Source organism: Hemitrygon akajei, chromosome 9 (genome assembly GCF_048418815.1).
Source record: "Hemitrygon akajei chromosome 9, sHemAka1.3, whole genome shotgun sequence".
NCBI classification, from domain to species: domain Eukaryota; kingdom Metazoa; phylum Chordata; class Chondrichthyes; order Myliobatiformes; family Dasyatidae; genus Hemitrygon; species Hemitrygon akajei.
The window spans coordinates 100672205-100689813 of record NC_133132.1 but is presented as its reverse complement, the minus strand read 5'-3'; the positions used below and the strand labels follow the sequence as shown (position 1 = coordinate 100689813).

At 41.5% G+C, this 17609-nt stretch overlaps 1 protein-coding gene across 2 annotated transcripts in view; it reads left to right on the top strand.

Moving 5' to 3' along the window:
• The window catches only part of lyst (lysosomal trafficking regulator), a 316053-nt gene that overhangs the window by 109469 nt on the left and 188975 nt on the right, over positions 1-17609 (top strand). For both annotated transcript variants that reach the window (XM_073056659.1, XM_073056660.1), the window contains exon 4: positions 9479-9569. In XM_073056659.1, the coding sequence (XP_072912760.1) occupies positions 9479-9569 (91 nt within the window). The remainder of the gene's footprint in view (positions 1-9478; positions 9570-17609) is intronic.

Genomic DNA, 17609 nt, shown 5'->3' with positions numbered 1-17609 from the left:
TCACACTTAGGTTGCAGGAGACAAGTAGCTGGGTGACTATCAGGAGAAGGAGGGGAAATGCACAGCTAGTGCAGAATACAGCTGTGGCCATACCCCTCAATACTAGTTATTCAACTTTGGATACTATTGAGGGGCTGACCTACCAGGGGGAGCCACAGTGACCTGGTCTCTGGCACTGAGGCTCGGAAGAGCAGTGAGGTGAAGAGGATTGCAGTGCTGATAGGAAATTCCATAGTTAGAGGAACAGAGATGAGGTTCTATGGGTGTGACAGAGACATCCGGATGGTATGTTGTGTCCGGGTGCTAGGATCAGGGATGTCTTGGTTTGGGTCCATGGCATTTTCAAATGTGGGGGTTAGCTGCCAGAAGACTTGGTACATATTGGCACAAACGACATAGGTAGAGAAGGTGAGGAGGTCCTGAAGAGAGATTTTAGGTAGCCAGATGGAAAGTTGAGAAACACTACCTCCAGTGTAGTAATCTCTGGATTTCTGCCTGTGCCACATGCTGGTGAGGGTAAGAATAGGCTGATCTGGCAGGTGTGGCTGAGGAACTGGTGTAGGGGCAGGCGTTCACATTTATGAATCAGGAGGATCTCTTCTGTGGAAGGTACAACCTTACAAAATGGGCAGGTTACACTTGAACCCAAGGGGTTCCAATATCCTTGCAGGCAGGTTGGCTAGAGTTGTTCGAATGGGCTTAAACTAATTTCACTGGGGTGGGGGGGAAGAATGGAAACTGGAGTGATAGTGCAGAAGATGAGGTAGTTGGTTTACAAACAGGGGCAATGGGTAGTGAGACTCCGAGCAAGAAGATGCTGATGATAGGGCAGAATTGCTGTCAGCAGGATGAGTTGCAATGTAAAAGGTGGACAAAATCGAAAAGAGTGATCGAAGGTGTTATATTTGAATGCACGCAGTTTATAGAATAAGGGAGATGAACTTGAGGCACAGTTACAGATTGGCAAGTATGATGTTGTAGGCATCACTTAATCACAGCCGAAAGAAGATTATAGCTCGGAGCTTAATGTCCAAGGATACATATTGTATCAAAAGGACAGTTAGGAAAGCAGAGTGTGTGGCGTTGCTCTGTTGGTTAAAAAAAAATGAAATCAGATCATTAGAAAGAGGTGACATGGGGTCGGAAGGTGTTGAATCACTGTAGATAAAACTAAGGAACTGCAAGAGTATTGAGACCCTGATGGGAGTTATATATAGACCCCCCAAACAGTAATAAGTATGTGGTCTACAAATTACAATGGGAGATAGAAAATGCATGCCAAAAGGGAAATGTTACTACAGTCATGGTGGATTTCTATATGCAGATAGATTGGCAAAATCAGGTTGGTTCTTGATTCCAAGAAAGGGAATTTCTAGAATGTCTGTGAGATGGCTTTTTAGAGCAGCTCATGGTTGAGCCCACTAGGAGATTAGCTATTCTGGAATGGGTGTTGTGCAATGAATTGGAATTGATTAGAGAGCTTAAAGTAAACAAATCCTTAGAAGGAAGTGATCATAATATGAAAGAGTTCACCCTGCAATTTGAGAAGGAGAGGCTAAAGTCAGATATATCAGTATTACAGTGCAGTATCGGAAATTACAGAGGTATGAGAGAGGATTTGGTCAGAATTGATTGTAAAAGAACACTGGCAGGGATGCGGCAGGGCAGCAATGCCTGGAATTTCTGGAAGCAGTTTGGAAGGCACAAGATATATACATCCCAAAGAGGAATAAGTATTCTAAAGGAAAGATGATATAACCGTGGCTAATAAGGAAAATCAAAGCCAACATAAAACCCAAAGAGAGGGCAAATAATAGAGTTAAAATTAGTGGGAAGTTAGAGGAATAGGGTGCTTTTAAAATTCACCAAAAGGAGCTACTAAAAAAAAGTCATTAAGAATGTAAAGATGGAATACAAAAGTAAGCTAGCCACTAATATTAAAGAGGGTACCAAAAGTTTCTTCAGATACGGTTATGATACGGCAACAATGAATATAGAATTGAGACAGGTTTTTTATAAACAAATAAAACATGTATTAAACACTGCTCAATAAAAAAACCCAAAAATAAACAAATGACTAACTTAACTAGAAGTTAACGGCTCTATGGCAACTTAAACAGTTCTTAAAGCGATAAATGCAAAAGTCCAAATGATTTACACAGTCAATTAGGAGAGACTTTCCTAAAAGTAACGAATTCCTCGACGACGTGACGTTACTGCTGATCCCAGCCAAAATATGCCTTGCCCGAAGGATTTATGATGAAGGAAATTAAAAACGGCTTAAAGGCACTGACCTTTCCTTGGCGAATAACCGTTTTCCAGCCCTTTCTGCTGTTATAGCAGGGACTATCTCGGATGCAGGTTACTATCTCTTACAAATGAGGATTCAATAAGGTCAATCCTGTATTACCGATGACGACACCAACTTTACTCAATCTTTTGGGTCTCCATACTTCCATAAATCTTCACTCTCCCACTGGACTAAACTGGCAGCGTTTGGTGAGACTGCCGGCAATAATCTTTGAGACTTAAGGCAGAAAGTAAAACTCCACTTTAAAATAAAACTGCGTCATGAGATGAATACGCAGCATAATGGAGTCACTGACGAATTAAACCATGAACTGACCTGCGTTACAGCAAGGCTTTCCCCTTTTATACCTGTTGAAACAGGCCATCACATGACCTCTCACTGGTGGGAAAATTTCATCATTCCACCATCACAAGACCATTACATGCTCAGCAGAGACTCAATTACATCATGGTCATGTGACAAGATACCCATAGGGTATGTAACAATACATTAAGTGTAAAAGAGAGTTCTGAAATGGGTTGCTGAAGATTGTAGTGGCATCAATCAAGGATTACTAGATCCTGGAAAGGTCCTGGAAGGCAGGAAAATTGCAAATGTCACTCCACTCTTCAAGAAGGGAGAGAGACAAAAGAAAGGAAATTAATAAGCCTGTTCATCTGACCTCAGTAATTGGTAAGATGTTGGAGTTGATTGTTAAGGATGTGGTTTTGGGTTACTTGGAGGCACATGATAAAATTGGCCACAAGGGAAAATCTTGCCTGGCAAAACTATTGGCATTCTTTGAAGAAATAACAAGCAGAATAGACAAAGGAGAATCAGTTGATGTTGTGTGCTCTGATTGGCAGGAGGCAAAGAGTAGGAATAAAAGGAGCCTTTTCTGGTTGACTGCCAGTGACTAGTGGTGTTCTTCAGGGGTCTGTGTTGGCATCAATTCTTTTTATGTTATATGTTAATGATTTAAATGGTGGAATTGATGGCTTTGTTGCAAGTTTGCAGACGATACGAAGATAGGTGGAGAGGCAGGTAGTTTTGAGAAAGTAGAGAGGCTACAGAAGTACTTAGATTAGGAGAATGGGCAAAGAAGTGGCAAATGGAATATAGTGTCGGGAACTGTATGGTCATGCACTTTGGTAGAATAAATGAAAGGGTTAACTATTTTCTAAATGAGAGAAAATACAAAAATCTGAAGCGCAAAGGGATTTGAGAGTGCTTGTGCAGGATTCCCTAAAGGTTAATCTGCAGGTTGAGTTTATGATGAGGAAGGCAAATGTGATGTTAGCATTCATTTCAAGAGGACTAGAATATAAAAGCAAAGATGTAATGTTGAGACTTTATAAAACTGGTGAGGTCTCACTTGGATTGTTGTGAGTAGATAGATAGATAGATAGATACTTTATTCATCCCCATGGGGAAATTCAACTTTTTTTCCAATGTCCCATACACTTGTTGTAGCAAAACTAATTACATACAATACTTAACTCAGTAAAAAAAAAATATGATATGCATCTAAATCACTATCTCAAAAAGCATTAATAATAGCTTTTAAAAAGTTCTTAAGTCCTGGCGGTAGAATTGTAAAGCCTAATGGCATTGGGGAGTATTGACCTCTTCATCCTGTCTGAGGAGCATTGCATCGATAGTAACCTGTCGCTGAAACTGCTTCTCTGTCTCTGGATGGTGCTATGTAGAGGATGTTCAGAGTTATCCATAATTGACTGTAGCCTACTCAGCGCCCTTCGCTCAGCTACCGATGTTAAACTCTCCAGTACTTTGCCCACGACAGAGCCCGCCTTCCTTACCAGCTTATTAAGACGTGAGGCGTCCCTCTTCTTAATGCTTCCTCCCCAACACGCCACCACAAAGAAGAGGGCGCTCTCCACAACTGACCTATAGAACATCTTCAGCATCTCACTACAGACATTGAATGACGCCAACCTTCTTAGGAAGTACAGTCGACTCTGTGCCTTCCTGCACAAGGCATCTGTGTTGGCAGTCCAGTCTAGCTTCTCGTCTAACTGTACTCCCAGATACTTGTAGGTCTTAACCTGCTCCACACATTCTCCATTAATGATCACTGGCTCCATATGAGGCCTAGATCTCCTAAAGTCCACCACCATCTCCTTGGTCTTGGTGATATTGAGACGCAGGTAGTTTGAGTTGCACCATATCACAAAGTCCTGTATCAGTTTCCTATACTCCTCCTCCTGTCCATTCCTGACACACCCCACTATGGCCGTGTCATCAGCGAACTTCTGCACATGGCAGGACTCCGAGTTATATTGGAAGTCTGATGTGTACAGGGTGAACAGGACCGGAGAGAGTACGGTTCCCTGCGGCGCCCCTGTGCTGCTTACCACCATGTCAGACCTACAGTCTCCCAACCGCACATACTGAGGTCTATCTGTCAAGTAGTCCACTATCCAATCCACCATGTGAGAGTCTACTCCCATCTCCGTTAGTTTGTGCCATAAGATCTTGGGCTGGATGGTATTAAAGGCACTAGAGAAGTCAAGGAATGTAATCCTCACAGCACAACTGACCCCATCTAGGTGAGAGAGTGATTTGTGCAGCAAATACGTGATAGCATCCTCCACTCCCACCTTCTCCTTATACGCAAACTGAAGAGGATCCTGGGCGTGCCTGGTTTGTGGCCTCAGATTCTGTATTATCAGCCGCTCCATGGTCTTCATCACGTGCGACGTCAAGGCAACAGGTCTGAAGTCATTCAACTCCTTTGGTTGTGGTTTCTTCGGTACCGGGACAATACAGGATGTTTTCCACTGTCTGGGTACTCTTCTCTGCTCCAGGCTCATGTTGAAGATGCGCTGTAGTGGTTCTCCCAGCTCAGTCACACAGGCCCTCAGTAATCGTGGGGAAACTCCATCCGGTCCAGCAGCAGATCTTCCTCAGTTGACCTTCCACCTGTGCAGGCGTAATCCTGGGCGTGGGCAAGGTCTCCTGTGAGTGGCTATTTTCCTGTGAGGGAAGTAAGCCTGGTGTGGATTTCTGCGGTGAGGATGAGATTGAGCTGTCGAACCTGTTGAAGTTGTTCAGCTGGTTCGCTTTCTCCACATCTCCACTTATGTTCGCCCCCCCGCTTTGCACCGCATCCGGTGATGATCTTCATCCCATCCCACACCTCCTTCATGCCTTTTTTCTGCAGCTTTTGTTCTAGCTTCCTCCTATACTGCTCCTTTGCCCCCCTTATCTGTACTCTGAGTTCCTTCTGAACTCTTTTAAGCTCCAACCGATCACCATCTTTAAAGGCTCTCTTCTTCTGGTTTAGGAGGCCTTTGATGTGACTAGTGATCCAGGGCTTATTATTGGGATAGCAGCGAACAGTTCTAACTGGGACAACTGCATCCACACAAAAGTTAATATAGTCCGTTGTGCATTCAGTGATCTCCACAGAGCCCCCCTTGCAGTACATCCCAGTTAGTAGTACCGAAGCAGTCTCTCAGGGCCTGTTCAGCTTCAGGAGTCCACTTCCTAAAAGAGCGTGTGGTAGTGGGATGCCTCATCACAATTGCCTTCATCTTAGAAATGACGTGCTGAAGCTGGAGGAGGTTCAAAGGAGGTTCACAAAAATGATTCCAGGTTTGTTCCAGGCTTAGAGCATTTGATGGCTCTGAGCCTGTATTCACTAGAATTCAGATTGAGCAGTGACCTATAGAATGTTGAAAGGCCTTGATAGAGTAGAAGACATGGCCTCAGAATACTGGGATGTTCTTTTGAATGGAATTGAGTAATTTCTGTAGTCAGATAGTGGTGAATATGGAATTATTTGCCACAGGCAGCTGTGGAGGGCAAGTCTTTACTGAGGAAATTCAGTACCATTGCTACTTTCCCTAGGTCTGGGTGTCCTGCGAAGTTCACACTGAGCACAACATGCAATGCTAAAGGAAGGGAAAAAGAAACCAAGGGTAACAGCAAAAGACCTGCAGTCATCTCTACAACTTGCTAAAGTCTCTGTTCACGTGTCCTCTATAAGAAAAACACTGAACAAAAATAGTGTTCATGTTAGGGCACCACGGAGGAAATCAATGCTCTCCCCCAAAAAAATTGTTATACATCTCAAGTTTGCAAAATACCACCTAGATGTTCCACAATGCTTCTGTGACAATGTTTTGTGAACAGATGAGACAGAAGTTCAACTTTTTGGCAGAAATACCCACTGTTATGTTTGGAGGAAAATGGGCACTGCGCACCAACACCAAAACCTCATCCTAACTGTGAAGCATGGTGGAAGGAGCATCATTGTTTGGGGCTGCTTTGCTACCTCAGGGCCTGGACAGCTTTCAATTGTTGAGGTAATAATGAATTCAAAATTTTATCAAGACATTTTGCAGGAGAATGTCAAGGTAGTGGTCCATCACCTGAAGCTTAATAGGTTGAATGATGCAACAAAACAGTGATCTGAAACACGAGTAAATCGATCACAGAATGATTTAAAAAGAAAAAAAAATCGTATTTTATAATGGCCAAGTCAGAGTCCAGACCTTAACCCACCTGAGATATTGTGGCATGACCTGAAGAGGGCTATTCATGCAACGTATCCCAGAAAAATTGATGAACTGAAACAGTTTTTATTGGAGGAATGGTCTAAATTCCTCCTTGCCGTTGTGCAAGACTGATCAGCAGCTGCAGGAAATGTTTGGTGAGGTTCTTGCTGCTAAAGGATGTTCTGCCAGTTATTCAATACAAAGGTACACATTTTTTCCTGCCTGCGCTGTGAATGATCAAGCAATGTGTTCAATAAAGACCTGTGTTACGAACCCCGTAACTGGGTGTCATACCAGCAAAGATAGAAGTGTCCGTTGGAGTCTGGTGATACTATTTTCAACAGTATTTATTAATAAAAACATACAAAAATAATATCAATGCAAATATACAGATAATATACATCAGCAATACTAAACCTAAAAGTGCGGGTATAATAATAATCAATAAGAAACAAGCTCTATCGTTGTCTAGGGGATAATGAATTGTCAGATGGAAATATAAAGTTCAATTCAGTTCATGCAGGCTGCGGTAGTTGTTGGTCGCTGGGTTGCAATTGTTGGAGAGAGAGAGAGAGAGAACAGTAACAGCTATTGACTTGCCAACTTTACTTTACGACCTTGATCCATCGATGTGTTATTGCTGTGGCCATTCAAGTATGACCCCTCTGTCCTTTAGCTAGACCGTTCTTCTGTGATGGACTCGTCACCCAGGCAAGGGTGGACACACACACAAGCCCCCACCAGCCTCGCTATAAAACACTGTGAGTTAAAATTTACCGACCCTTCGTTCGGTCTTCGATGTCCCACCCTGTCTCGTGGGTTTCTGATGCTCACTAGCGTTCCTCCTGGTGCGTCTGAGGGGTGTTACCCCAGACCTCACTTTTATCCCCACCCACAGGGTCTCAGGTGTCAATCAGGTTGGGATGATGTAACCCATCAAACCAGCCCACTCTGGTTGCCCCCTGAGGGGTTTCAATGAATAGAACAGTACCAAGTACACAATCCTTCTCCAAAAGACAATAGCAGTAATCAATGGTTCCGCTCTCCTTTTGTTGGCTGTGTCTCTCTCATTAACTTTCATGAGCTGTTATCAATAACAACTGCCCTGGCAGATTTCCTTTTGTCTCTCTTACTTCCTTTTTAACAGCATCGAAATAGTAGCGATTTGCGATTCTCCAAAAGGGAGGGGGCATGGGCGATTCTGCACCCTTCTGCCCATCAGAGTTGTTCATCCTTTTTAACACATGAAAAGTAGAATTGTTTGTGTTGTTAGTTTAGGCAGACTTTTGTTTATTATTGTGGCTTAGATGAACATCAGACCATATTTTATAAGTAATTAATATGGAAAACCAGGCAATTGCAAAGGGTTCACAAACTATTTCTTGCAACCGTATTATAATAAAGAACTGTTATGATGAATGGACTTTGGAATGCCTGCAGATGTTTAACAAAGTTAATATGTAGGTACATAAAATGATTAGGAGGGCAAGTGGCTGTCACCATTGTTTGCAAAGTGTAATTAAAAGTCTTGCTGCATTTGTGTTTGGGTCAGTCTGGAAAGTGAATGAGTTAACAACGTACAGCCTAAATCTTGCAGAATGACAAAACTGGATTGAGAGTCCTCATGAGTTAGTCTTGTTAATGATTGTTGATTTTTAACTGGTTACTTTGTTACAAATACACAATGTGGCCACTTTATTAGCTACCTTCTCTAGCTAATAAAATGGCCACTGAGTATGTTTGTGGTCTTCTGCGGTCACCCATCCGCTTCGAGGCTCAATGCATTCAGATATGTTCTCTGCATACCACAGTTATAATGTGTGCCATTCTCTTCTCATGCTTCTCATTAAGTTTGTTTTTGCCCACAGATCTGCTGATCACTGGATGTTTTTTGTTTTTTGTACCATTCTCAGTAAACTTCAGAGACTGTTGTGCAGGAAAATCCCAGGAGATCAGCAGTCTCTGAAATGCTCAAACCACCCTGTCTAGCACCAACAATCATTCCATGGTCAACGTTACTTAGATCATATTTCTTTCCCATTCTGATGCTTGATTTAAACAACAAGTGAACCTCTTGACCATGTCTGCATTATTTTATGCAAAAGTTGCTACTACATGATTGGATGATTAAATATTTACATTAATGACCAGGCGCACATGTATACCTAATAAAGTGGCCAATGAAGTAGTAAAACAGAAAGAAATTCTGATATCAATATCTCCAGAGGATAACCATAATCTTTGAAGGCTGATTACTGATCTGTTAAAAGTGTGTTCAGTGTAATTATTATAACTTTGTATCAGGGTGCGTGTAGCTTAAATATTTAACATTGGGATGTAACTGAGCTGTAATTGCAGCTGAATGTAGAACTTCTCCAAAAATAGCCATTGCCCTATGTTTCATAGTTGATCTTTTCACAGAAAGTATACTTTTAATTTTCACCTAATGAATCCTTCCACCATACAGTGAGGAATTCATTTAACATGAAAGATTTGAACTGCTTTGTTATTTTTAGAAGAATTCACAGGCAGGTGTAAAATTGGATGATATGCCTGATGTATTGCCTGTTTTACAGACACTTGGAAATTTTTCAAGCAGGTGGGTGGAGGGTTATTCTATATATGGTTTAAGCTTTGCTCACATTGTGTCATTTGTTTTTGATAGGAACTAACCTGCAGAGAGGAATTGCTTACTTTACTCCTATCGCTTCTTCCTCTGGTTTGGAAGATACCTGTTCAAGAAGAGAAAGCTCCAGGTTTGTTTGAATAAGTATACTTTTCTCTCTGTGGTATTGCTTTTGCTGTTGTTCGCATGCCCTTCTGTAGTTTTTTGTTGAGTGATCTGTGTGTTATTTAAAGGATAGCTGAAGATTTTTAAAGGGAGTTTTCTCACTGGAAAAACTTTGGAAAGATACATGTCTCTATGTATTCTTTTAAAGCAATGAGTAGATCATGTTGAGAAAAATGAATTGTTTGTGTATTTTCACTTTTAGGTGTAGAAATTGTATTGCAACTATCCATTTAAGATCTCCCTCATTTTTGACCTGATTTGTAGAGTTGGATAATTTTCTAACCATGTTGTGGCTAAGTAAATTAATAAAGAATGAGAATGCATGAGAAACTACAACACTGCAAATTTATGTCACCATTTAGGATCTCTGCATCTGAAATTGACAGAAGCACTTCAGTTATGCTGAATGAATGTGTGATGTGGTTTGACTGAATGTGACATTTCAGTGGTCACACATCAAACAAAATAAATACCGGACACAGTATTTTGTGAAGATGCAAAATAAGTTTGTCCTTAAATTGCATTGTTTAACTTTATGCATAATGTGAGAATATGCCTATACAATTTAATGATTTCTTCAAAAAAGTTGGACTGAGTTAATGTATATTACCTCAAGTCATGGAGTCATACAGTACAGAAATAGGCCCTTCAGTCCAACTGGTCAATGCTGTCCTAAATTCCTATTAAAGCTGGTCTGGTTTGCCTGCATTTAGCCCAGTTCCCTTTAAATCTTTCCTCTCTGTGTGATTGCCTTTTAAATGCTGCTATTGTACCTACTTCTATCTGCCACTTCCTCTGGCTGCTCGTTCCACCTGCTCAACAAACTCTGGGTGGAAACAGTTGCTCCACAGGCCCCTTTTAAATCTTTCCTTATCACTTTCAACTATACCCTCCAGTTTTGGATAGCCCTACCCTGTAGAAAATACTTCAACAATTCATCTTATCCATGCCTCTCATGAGTTTATAATCCAAAAGGTCACCCCTCAACCTCCTACACTCCAGGGAAATCTCTCCCAGCCTATAAAGTCTCTCCTTGTAACTTAATCTCTTTTGTGTCCTGGTAACACCCGTGTGACTCTTTTTTTTTGCTTACTCTCTATCTGTATTACATTTTGTAGTAGATCACCAAGAGCTGCACGCAGTATTCTAAACATGGCCTCACCCAGAACTTGTGAAGCTGTAACATGATGTCCCAACTCCCTACTAAATATTAAATAACTATCTATTGTCATTTGAGTATGCTAATCTATTGTCATGTACACTTATTTATAATAAAGGTGTTAAGAGCAAAAATCTCAAGAAACAGATTCCACCTTCTAATAGATGTAACTGTATAAGTTGCTCTTCAAGGGTAACTGGAAGTGGATGTTTGCTGGCACACAGAAAATGGCCATAAAGTTGTTGAGAACAATGTTTTGTTTGATGTTTATGAGAAAAAAAATACTATCTCAAGCTGGGTTATCTATGGAGTAATTAAGAAATGTATAAAATTAAAGCTGAAGTTGGTTTGGAAATTGTGCAGTTCTGCGTAAAGTGAAAATTAACAGGACATGCAAAACTATGGTCAGAATGCTTTGGGAAAGAGCATCTGCATCATTTACCTCTTCTGCCTTCAAACTAAACAGTTAAATCCTAGAGCTAAGTTTGTAATTGATTTAATGAAAGCTGGTCAGCAAGCCCTGTGTGTCTCAAGGTGAAGCTTTGAGAATGATAGTGATCCATTGAAATGTTCTTCTGTAATAAGGAAACCAATAGATCATATGGCAATTCTAGAATGGGTCTCTTCTGACTTCCATGATGGCAAGAAATTTTGGGAGGACAGGTGGGGTATTGATGTGAATGTTCCCAACACAAAATAAGCTGGAATTTGAGAAAACGATCAGCAAAATGGCATTAAGAATTTAAAGCATTTAACTGTTTAGTTTGAATACTAATACATTGATGGAAACTGTCATTGGGATTTCTATTAACTCCTTGATTCTCCTACTATCCACCTACATGAGAAGCAAGCAGTAAAGAAATAGGGTGCCATGGTAGCATAGCAGTTAGCGCGATGCCTTATAGCTCTGAATGTCGGAGTTCAATTTCAGCGTCCTCTGTTATCAAGTTTGTATGGTCCTTCCTGTGTGCATGTGGTTTTCCTCCGGGTGCTCTGATTTCCTCCCACAGTTCAAAGGTTAGTAGGTTAATTGGTCATTGTAGATTTTCCTGTCATTAGGTTTGGGGCATGAGTTTCCCAACCTGAGGTCTATGGACTCCATGGTTAATGGTAGGAGTCCATGGCATAAAAAAAGGTTGGGAACCCTGGACTAGGATTGATCAGTGGGTTGCTGGGTCGCGCGGCTCATTGGGCCGGAAGGGCCTGTTCTGTGCTGCGTCGCTAAATAAAATAAAGATAAAATTGAATTGAATTGAATTTTGGTTTATTGTCATTTACAAAGCACAACCGCAATGCAGTTAAAAAATGAAACAACGTTCCTCCAGAATGTTATCACAAAAGCACACGACAAAACAGACTACACCAGAAAATCCACATAATGCTTGGCAATCCCCAAATCCAGAGTCTGGAGAGGCTGCTGTGTATTAATATTGTGCTACCATCTTAGCGCGTTCCCTGCAACGAAGCTCCAAATCCACCAGACAAAACAAGACTACCAAGACACACCAAGTCAGGAGACCAATTCTACCACCCAACAAGCCAAAAACTAAACCTACAAGACCTACACAAAACTATAGTTACAACAGTGCGAACAATACCATAATTGATTTTTTTTTTAAAACAGACCTGGGCACAGTAAAAATAGTCCAAAGGTTTTAAAAGACTATAAGTTCGAAAGAAACCACCACATAGTTTCCACAAGTCCTCAGGGTCCCAATAGGTTCATCATCCCACGCAGGCGGCAGAAGGGAATACCCCCGCTATGGACTTCCACGGTGCTGCTCAGCCTTGCAGACACAGCACACAGTGAAAGCACCCTGACTGTAGCGGACAAGTCCGTTGAACCTCCGAGCCTCTGACCATCCCCTCTGGCACAGCCTCTCTGAGCACCATCTTCTGCCAAGCGCACTATGACGCCCCCACCACCAGCAACGCGACCTTGAGGACTGAGGGCCTGTTCTTCCCAGTAGAGACCCAGACCTCACAACAGCAACAGCAACAATGAAGGCCTTCCTGGAGATTTCCAGATGTTCCTCTGTGCTCCCACGTCCATTTTTCATCAGATTAGGATTGTGCACGGCACCCCGCTTGACAAATAACAGATATCAACTCCGAAGAGGCCACTGCAAACTCTGTCGCGCCGCCATCTTGAAGAGCAGTAAAAAGGAAGTTAAATTAGCACAACAAATAAATACAGATGTTAAACAACTTTATAATTGCATGAAGTGGAAAAGAACTGTTAAAGTGAATGTAGGTCCCTTGGAAAAGAGTGGGTAATTATTATTGAGTAATACAGAAAAAAGCCAATGTCTTTGAATGACTGTTTTGCACCAGTCTTCGCAATGAAAGCCATGTCTAACATTTCCAAGAGAGATGTTATAGATACACTAGGAGATGAGGTCCTTGATATAACTGATATTACTGAAGACATGGTGCTGAGCAAACCTGTGGGCCTAAAGGTAGCTAAGTCCCTTGGTATCCTCGGGTACTGAAAGAAATGGCAGAGGTTATAGTAGAGGTATTTGTGAAAACTTAACCAAAAAGTCTTTGGATTCTGGGCAGGTCCAGCATATTGAAAGGCAGCAAATGTCATGCAACTTTGTTTTAAAAAGATGTACACAAAAGGCAGACAACTGTAGGCCAGTTAGTTTAATGCCTGTAGTTGGAAAAATGCTTGAAGTTATCGTTAGGAAGAAATAGCAAAACATCTGGATAGAAGTGATTCTATCAGACAGACACAGCATAGATTCCTGAAGGTCAGCTTATTTTTGACAGACTTACTGGAATTGTTTGAAGATATAACAAGCACAGTAGATATTGGGATGTTGTATACTTGGATTTCTAGAAGATGTTCAGTAAGATGCCACATAAGGCTTAAGATTGCTTGGAGTTATAGATGTAGCCTCAAGGTTCAGGGAAGTAGATTTAGAACTGAGATGAGGAACTGCTTTTCCCAAAGTGTAGTGGAACTCTTGAATTTTTGCCAGGAGAAGCAGTGGAGGTTACCTCATTAAATATATGTAAGATGCAATTAGATGGATTTTTGATTAGTAGTGAAATTAAGGGTTATGGGGGGCACAACTAATCAACAGATGAGTTGCCACTGCTCTACATACTGTCCTTACACATCTGGAGAAGAAGGATGCTTATGTGAAAATGCTCCAATTCAGCATTCAACACCATAGTTCCATCCAGGCTCGATAAGAAGCTGAGAGACCTCAGCCTTGACCCTGCCTTGTGCAGCTGGATCCTGGACTTCCTGTCGGATCACCAGCAGGTTGTAAGAGTGGACTTGCTCACCTCCAACCCTCTGACTCTCAATACAGGAGCCCCTCAGGGATGCGTACTGAGTCCCCTCCTTTACTCCCTGTATACCCGTGACTGTATCACCACCCACAGCTCCAATCTGCTAATTAAATTTGCCATCGACACTACATTTATTGACCTTACCTCAAACAATAACGAGTTGGACTACAGGAAAGAAGTCATCTCTCTGACACAGTGGTGTCAAGAAAACAACCTCTCCTTTAGTGTTGCAAAAACAAAGGAGTTGGTTGTAGATTATAGGAGGAATGGAAATGGGCTAACCCCTGTTGACATCAGTGGATCTGGGGTTGAGAGGGTAAGCAGCTTCAGGTTCCTTAGCATTCATGTCATCAAGGACCTCACTTGGTCTGTACACACCAGCTGTGTGGTGAAAAAGGCACAACAGAGCCGCTTTCACCTCAGACGGTTGAAGAAGTTTGGTATGGGCCCCCAAATCCCAAGAACTTTTTAAAGGGGCACAATTCAGAGCATCCTGACTAGCTGCATCACTGCCTGGTATGGGAACTGTACCTCCTTTAATCTCAGGACTCTGCAGAGAGTGGTGCGGACAGCCCAGCACATCTGTAGTTGTGAACTTCTCATGATTCAGGACATTTACATAGATAGGTGTGTAAAAAGGGCCCATTGGATCATTGGGGACCCAAGCCATCCCAACCACAATCTATTCCAGCTACTACCATCCGGGAGGAGTACCGCAGCATTAAAGCCAGGACCAACAGGCTCCGTTCTTCTACCAGGCCATCAGACTGATGAACTCACGCTGATTTGAGTGTACTCTATATTACATTCTCTGTTCTGTTTATTATAAATTACTATAATTGCATGTTGCACATTTAGATGGAGACATGACATAAAGATTTTTACTACTCATGTATGTGAAGGATGTAAGAAATAGTCAATTCAATTCACAAAGGGCAGATAGGTCAGGCTTAGTCCACTGCCACGTCAGCTTGACGGGCCAGATGGCTTCTCCTCCTATTTATGTTCTTATTGGTCTAAGTACTCATCCAGCCAGCATGCTTTGGGGATTTTGGAGGAAATGTAGATAGTCACAGGGACAATGAGCAAACTTCACAAGAAAGGCATCAAAAGATTAAGATTGAATTTGGGTTGATAAAGCCTTGAGACAGCACCACTGTCTGTTGTACCACTCTGCCATTGGGTGGGGGGAGTGGGGGGGGATGGTGGTGGTGGGGAAATACTATCCAATGATTAGAGTTATATCATTAGCAGAAAATTAAGGATCATTGTAAAATGCCAGCCTTGCCAGTAGCAGCCAGCTTCTGAAAAAGGAGTAAATAAAATCAGGAAAACATATAATTTTTGTTCTCTTGGTATGACATTGTAAATGTCTTCATATGCCACTAGTCCTGTAGATTCTATGGAAGATGGGAACAAAAGACTTCTTGTTACTGAATAACATTTATTCAATATGTTTCAGATTTGTCCACCTTGAAGAAATATGTACTTATGCTCAATGTTATTTTCCTTTTATTTATTATCAGTCCTGTGTACTACCTTTGCATGCTTATGCAGGATGAAGGGCAAACTAGAGGTATAGTTCTGGTTATCCGTGCTCTTGAGTCAACTGTATACATTTTTGATATGAGATTCTGTAGATGCTGAAAATCCACAGCAAAACACACAAAATGCTGGAGGAATTCAGCAGGTCAGGAAGCATCTATTGAAATGCATAAACAGCCAACATTTTGAGCTGAGAACCTTCATCAGTACTGGAAAGGAAGGGGAAGAAGCCAGAATAAGAAGATGAGGGGAGGGGAAGGAGTACAAAGCTTGAAGGTGATTGGTGAAACCGTGTGCATTAGGGAGTAGGGATGAAGTGAGAAGCTGGGTAGTGATGACTGGAAAAGGTAAAGGACTGGAAAAGGAGGAATCTGATAGGAGAGTGGACTGTAGAAGAAAGAGGAAGAGGAGGGACATCAGGGGGAGGTGATAAGCAGGTGAAGAGAAAAGTTAAGAGGGGGCCAGAATTGAAGAAAAGGGAAGGGGTAAAATTACAGGAAGTTGGAGAAATCGATGGAGAATTCAGGTTGGAGGCTACCTAGATGGAATATATGATGTTGCTCCTCCAACCTGAGACTCATTGTGGCAGTAGAGAAGGCCATGTTGAAATGGGACTGGGATTGGAATTAAAATCGTTGGCCCCTGTGAAATCCTGTTTTTGTAGATGAAGCAGAGGTGCTTAACAAAACGGTTTTCCACTATGTCAGGTCTCACCAATGTAGAAGATGCTGCATCGGGAACACTGGATACTGTAGAGATCCACTTATCCCTGCAAGCGGAAAAAGTGCTACAGCTGCCTGTTCACCTCCTTCCTTACCTCAATTCAAGGCCCCAACAGTCCTTCCAGCAGAGGCAACCAACACTTCACCTGTGAATCTGTTGGGGTTCTCTACTATCCAGTGCAGCCTCCTGTACATTGGTGAGACCAGAAGTAGATTGGGGGACCTCTTTGTTGAGCATCTGTGTAAAGCAGGATTTCCCAGTGGCCAATTATTTTTATTCAAATCCCCTTTCCCATCCAGCATATCAGTCCATGGTCTCCTTTACTGTCGTGGTGAAGCTGCTGTCAGGTTGGAGGAGCAACACCTCATATTCTGTCTGGTTATCCTCCAACCTGATGGTATGAACATTGATTTCTACAACTGCTGGTAATTTCCCCCACTCCTCTCTTCTTCCTTCTTCAAATCCCCACTCTTCCCCCCCCCACCCCCTTACAATGACAGAACAAAATAATCTCTACTTTAATTTCATTGTAGCTTGTCAGTATGTTACTCAGCTATGGACTTTATTGATTGTTTTCTGCAATTGATGTTTATTATGGCTAGTATACAGGGAAAAGTTGTTTTCTGGCCATTAATCATGCTTTTTATCTCCTTAAAGATGAGTCTTAAAAGTGGAACAGTTTCACTCTGTTAGAATTGTATTTCCAAATCTGCTTTTCTTCTGTTTCGAAGTGATTTTCACAGCAGTATGTTAGAATTTTGGATGTGTTGTTCTATATTTGGATGTTAAATGAGTTTCTCAGTTACTTGTTACTTGGCATATCAGAAACTATGTGATGAAGCCTGAGTCATCATTTTCATGTTGTAATCTAGGCAGCTTCTTAAATTGTTTAGGAATAAATTATTCATCTGGAAATACATGATCTATATGAAAGAATGAATAATAATTTCTTTTTATTATTGCTGTACATTCTGGAAATGATGTGGTCTTTCTTCATTGACTCAGTGCATATGCATTGCAATAAATGTTAGGGGCTCTATGACATGGGTTAGTACGGTTTTTATCAGCAGAAACCAGACTGGACATATAGTTCCTCCTAAAAACCAAATAAGCATATTGCAAGATATAAATTATTCAGAAAAATTATCAATTATGTATTATATCATCAATGTTAGCATTCATTTTGAGATGACTAGAATGTAAAGGCAAGGATGTAATGCTGAGGCTTTATAAGGCATTTGTCAGATTGCACTTGGAGTATTGTGCTCAGTT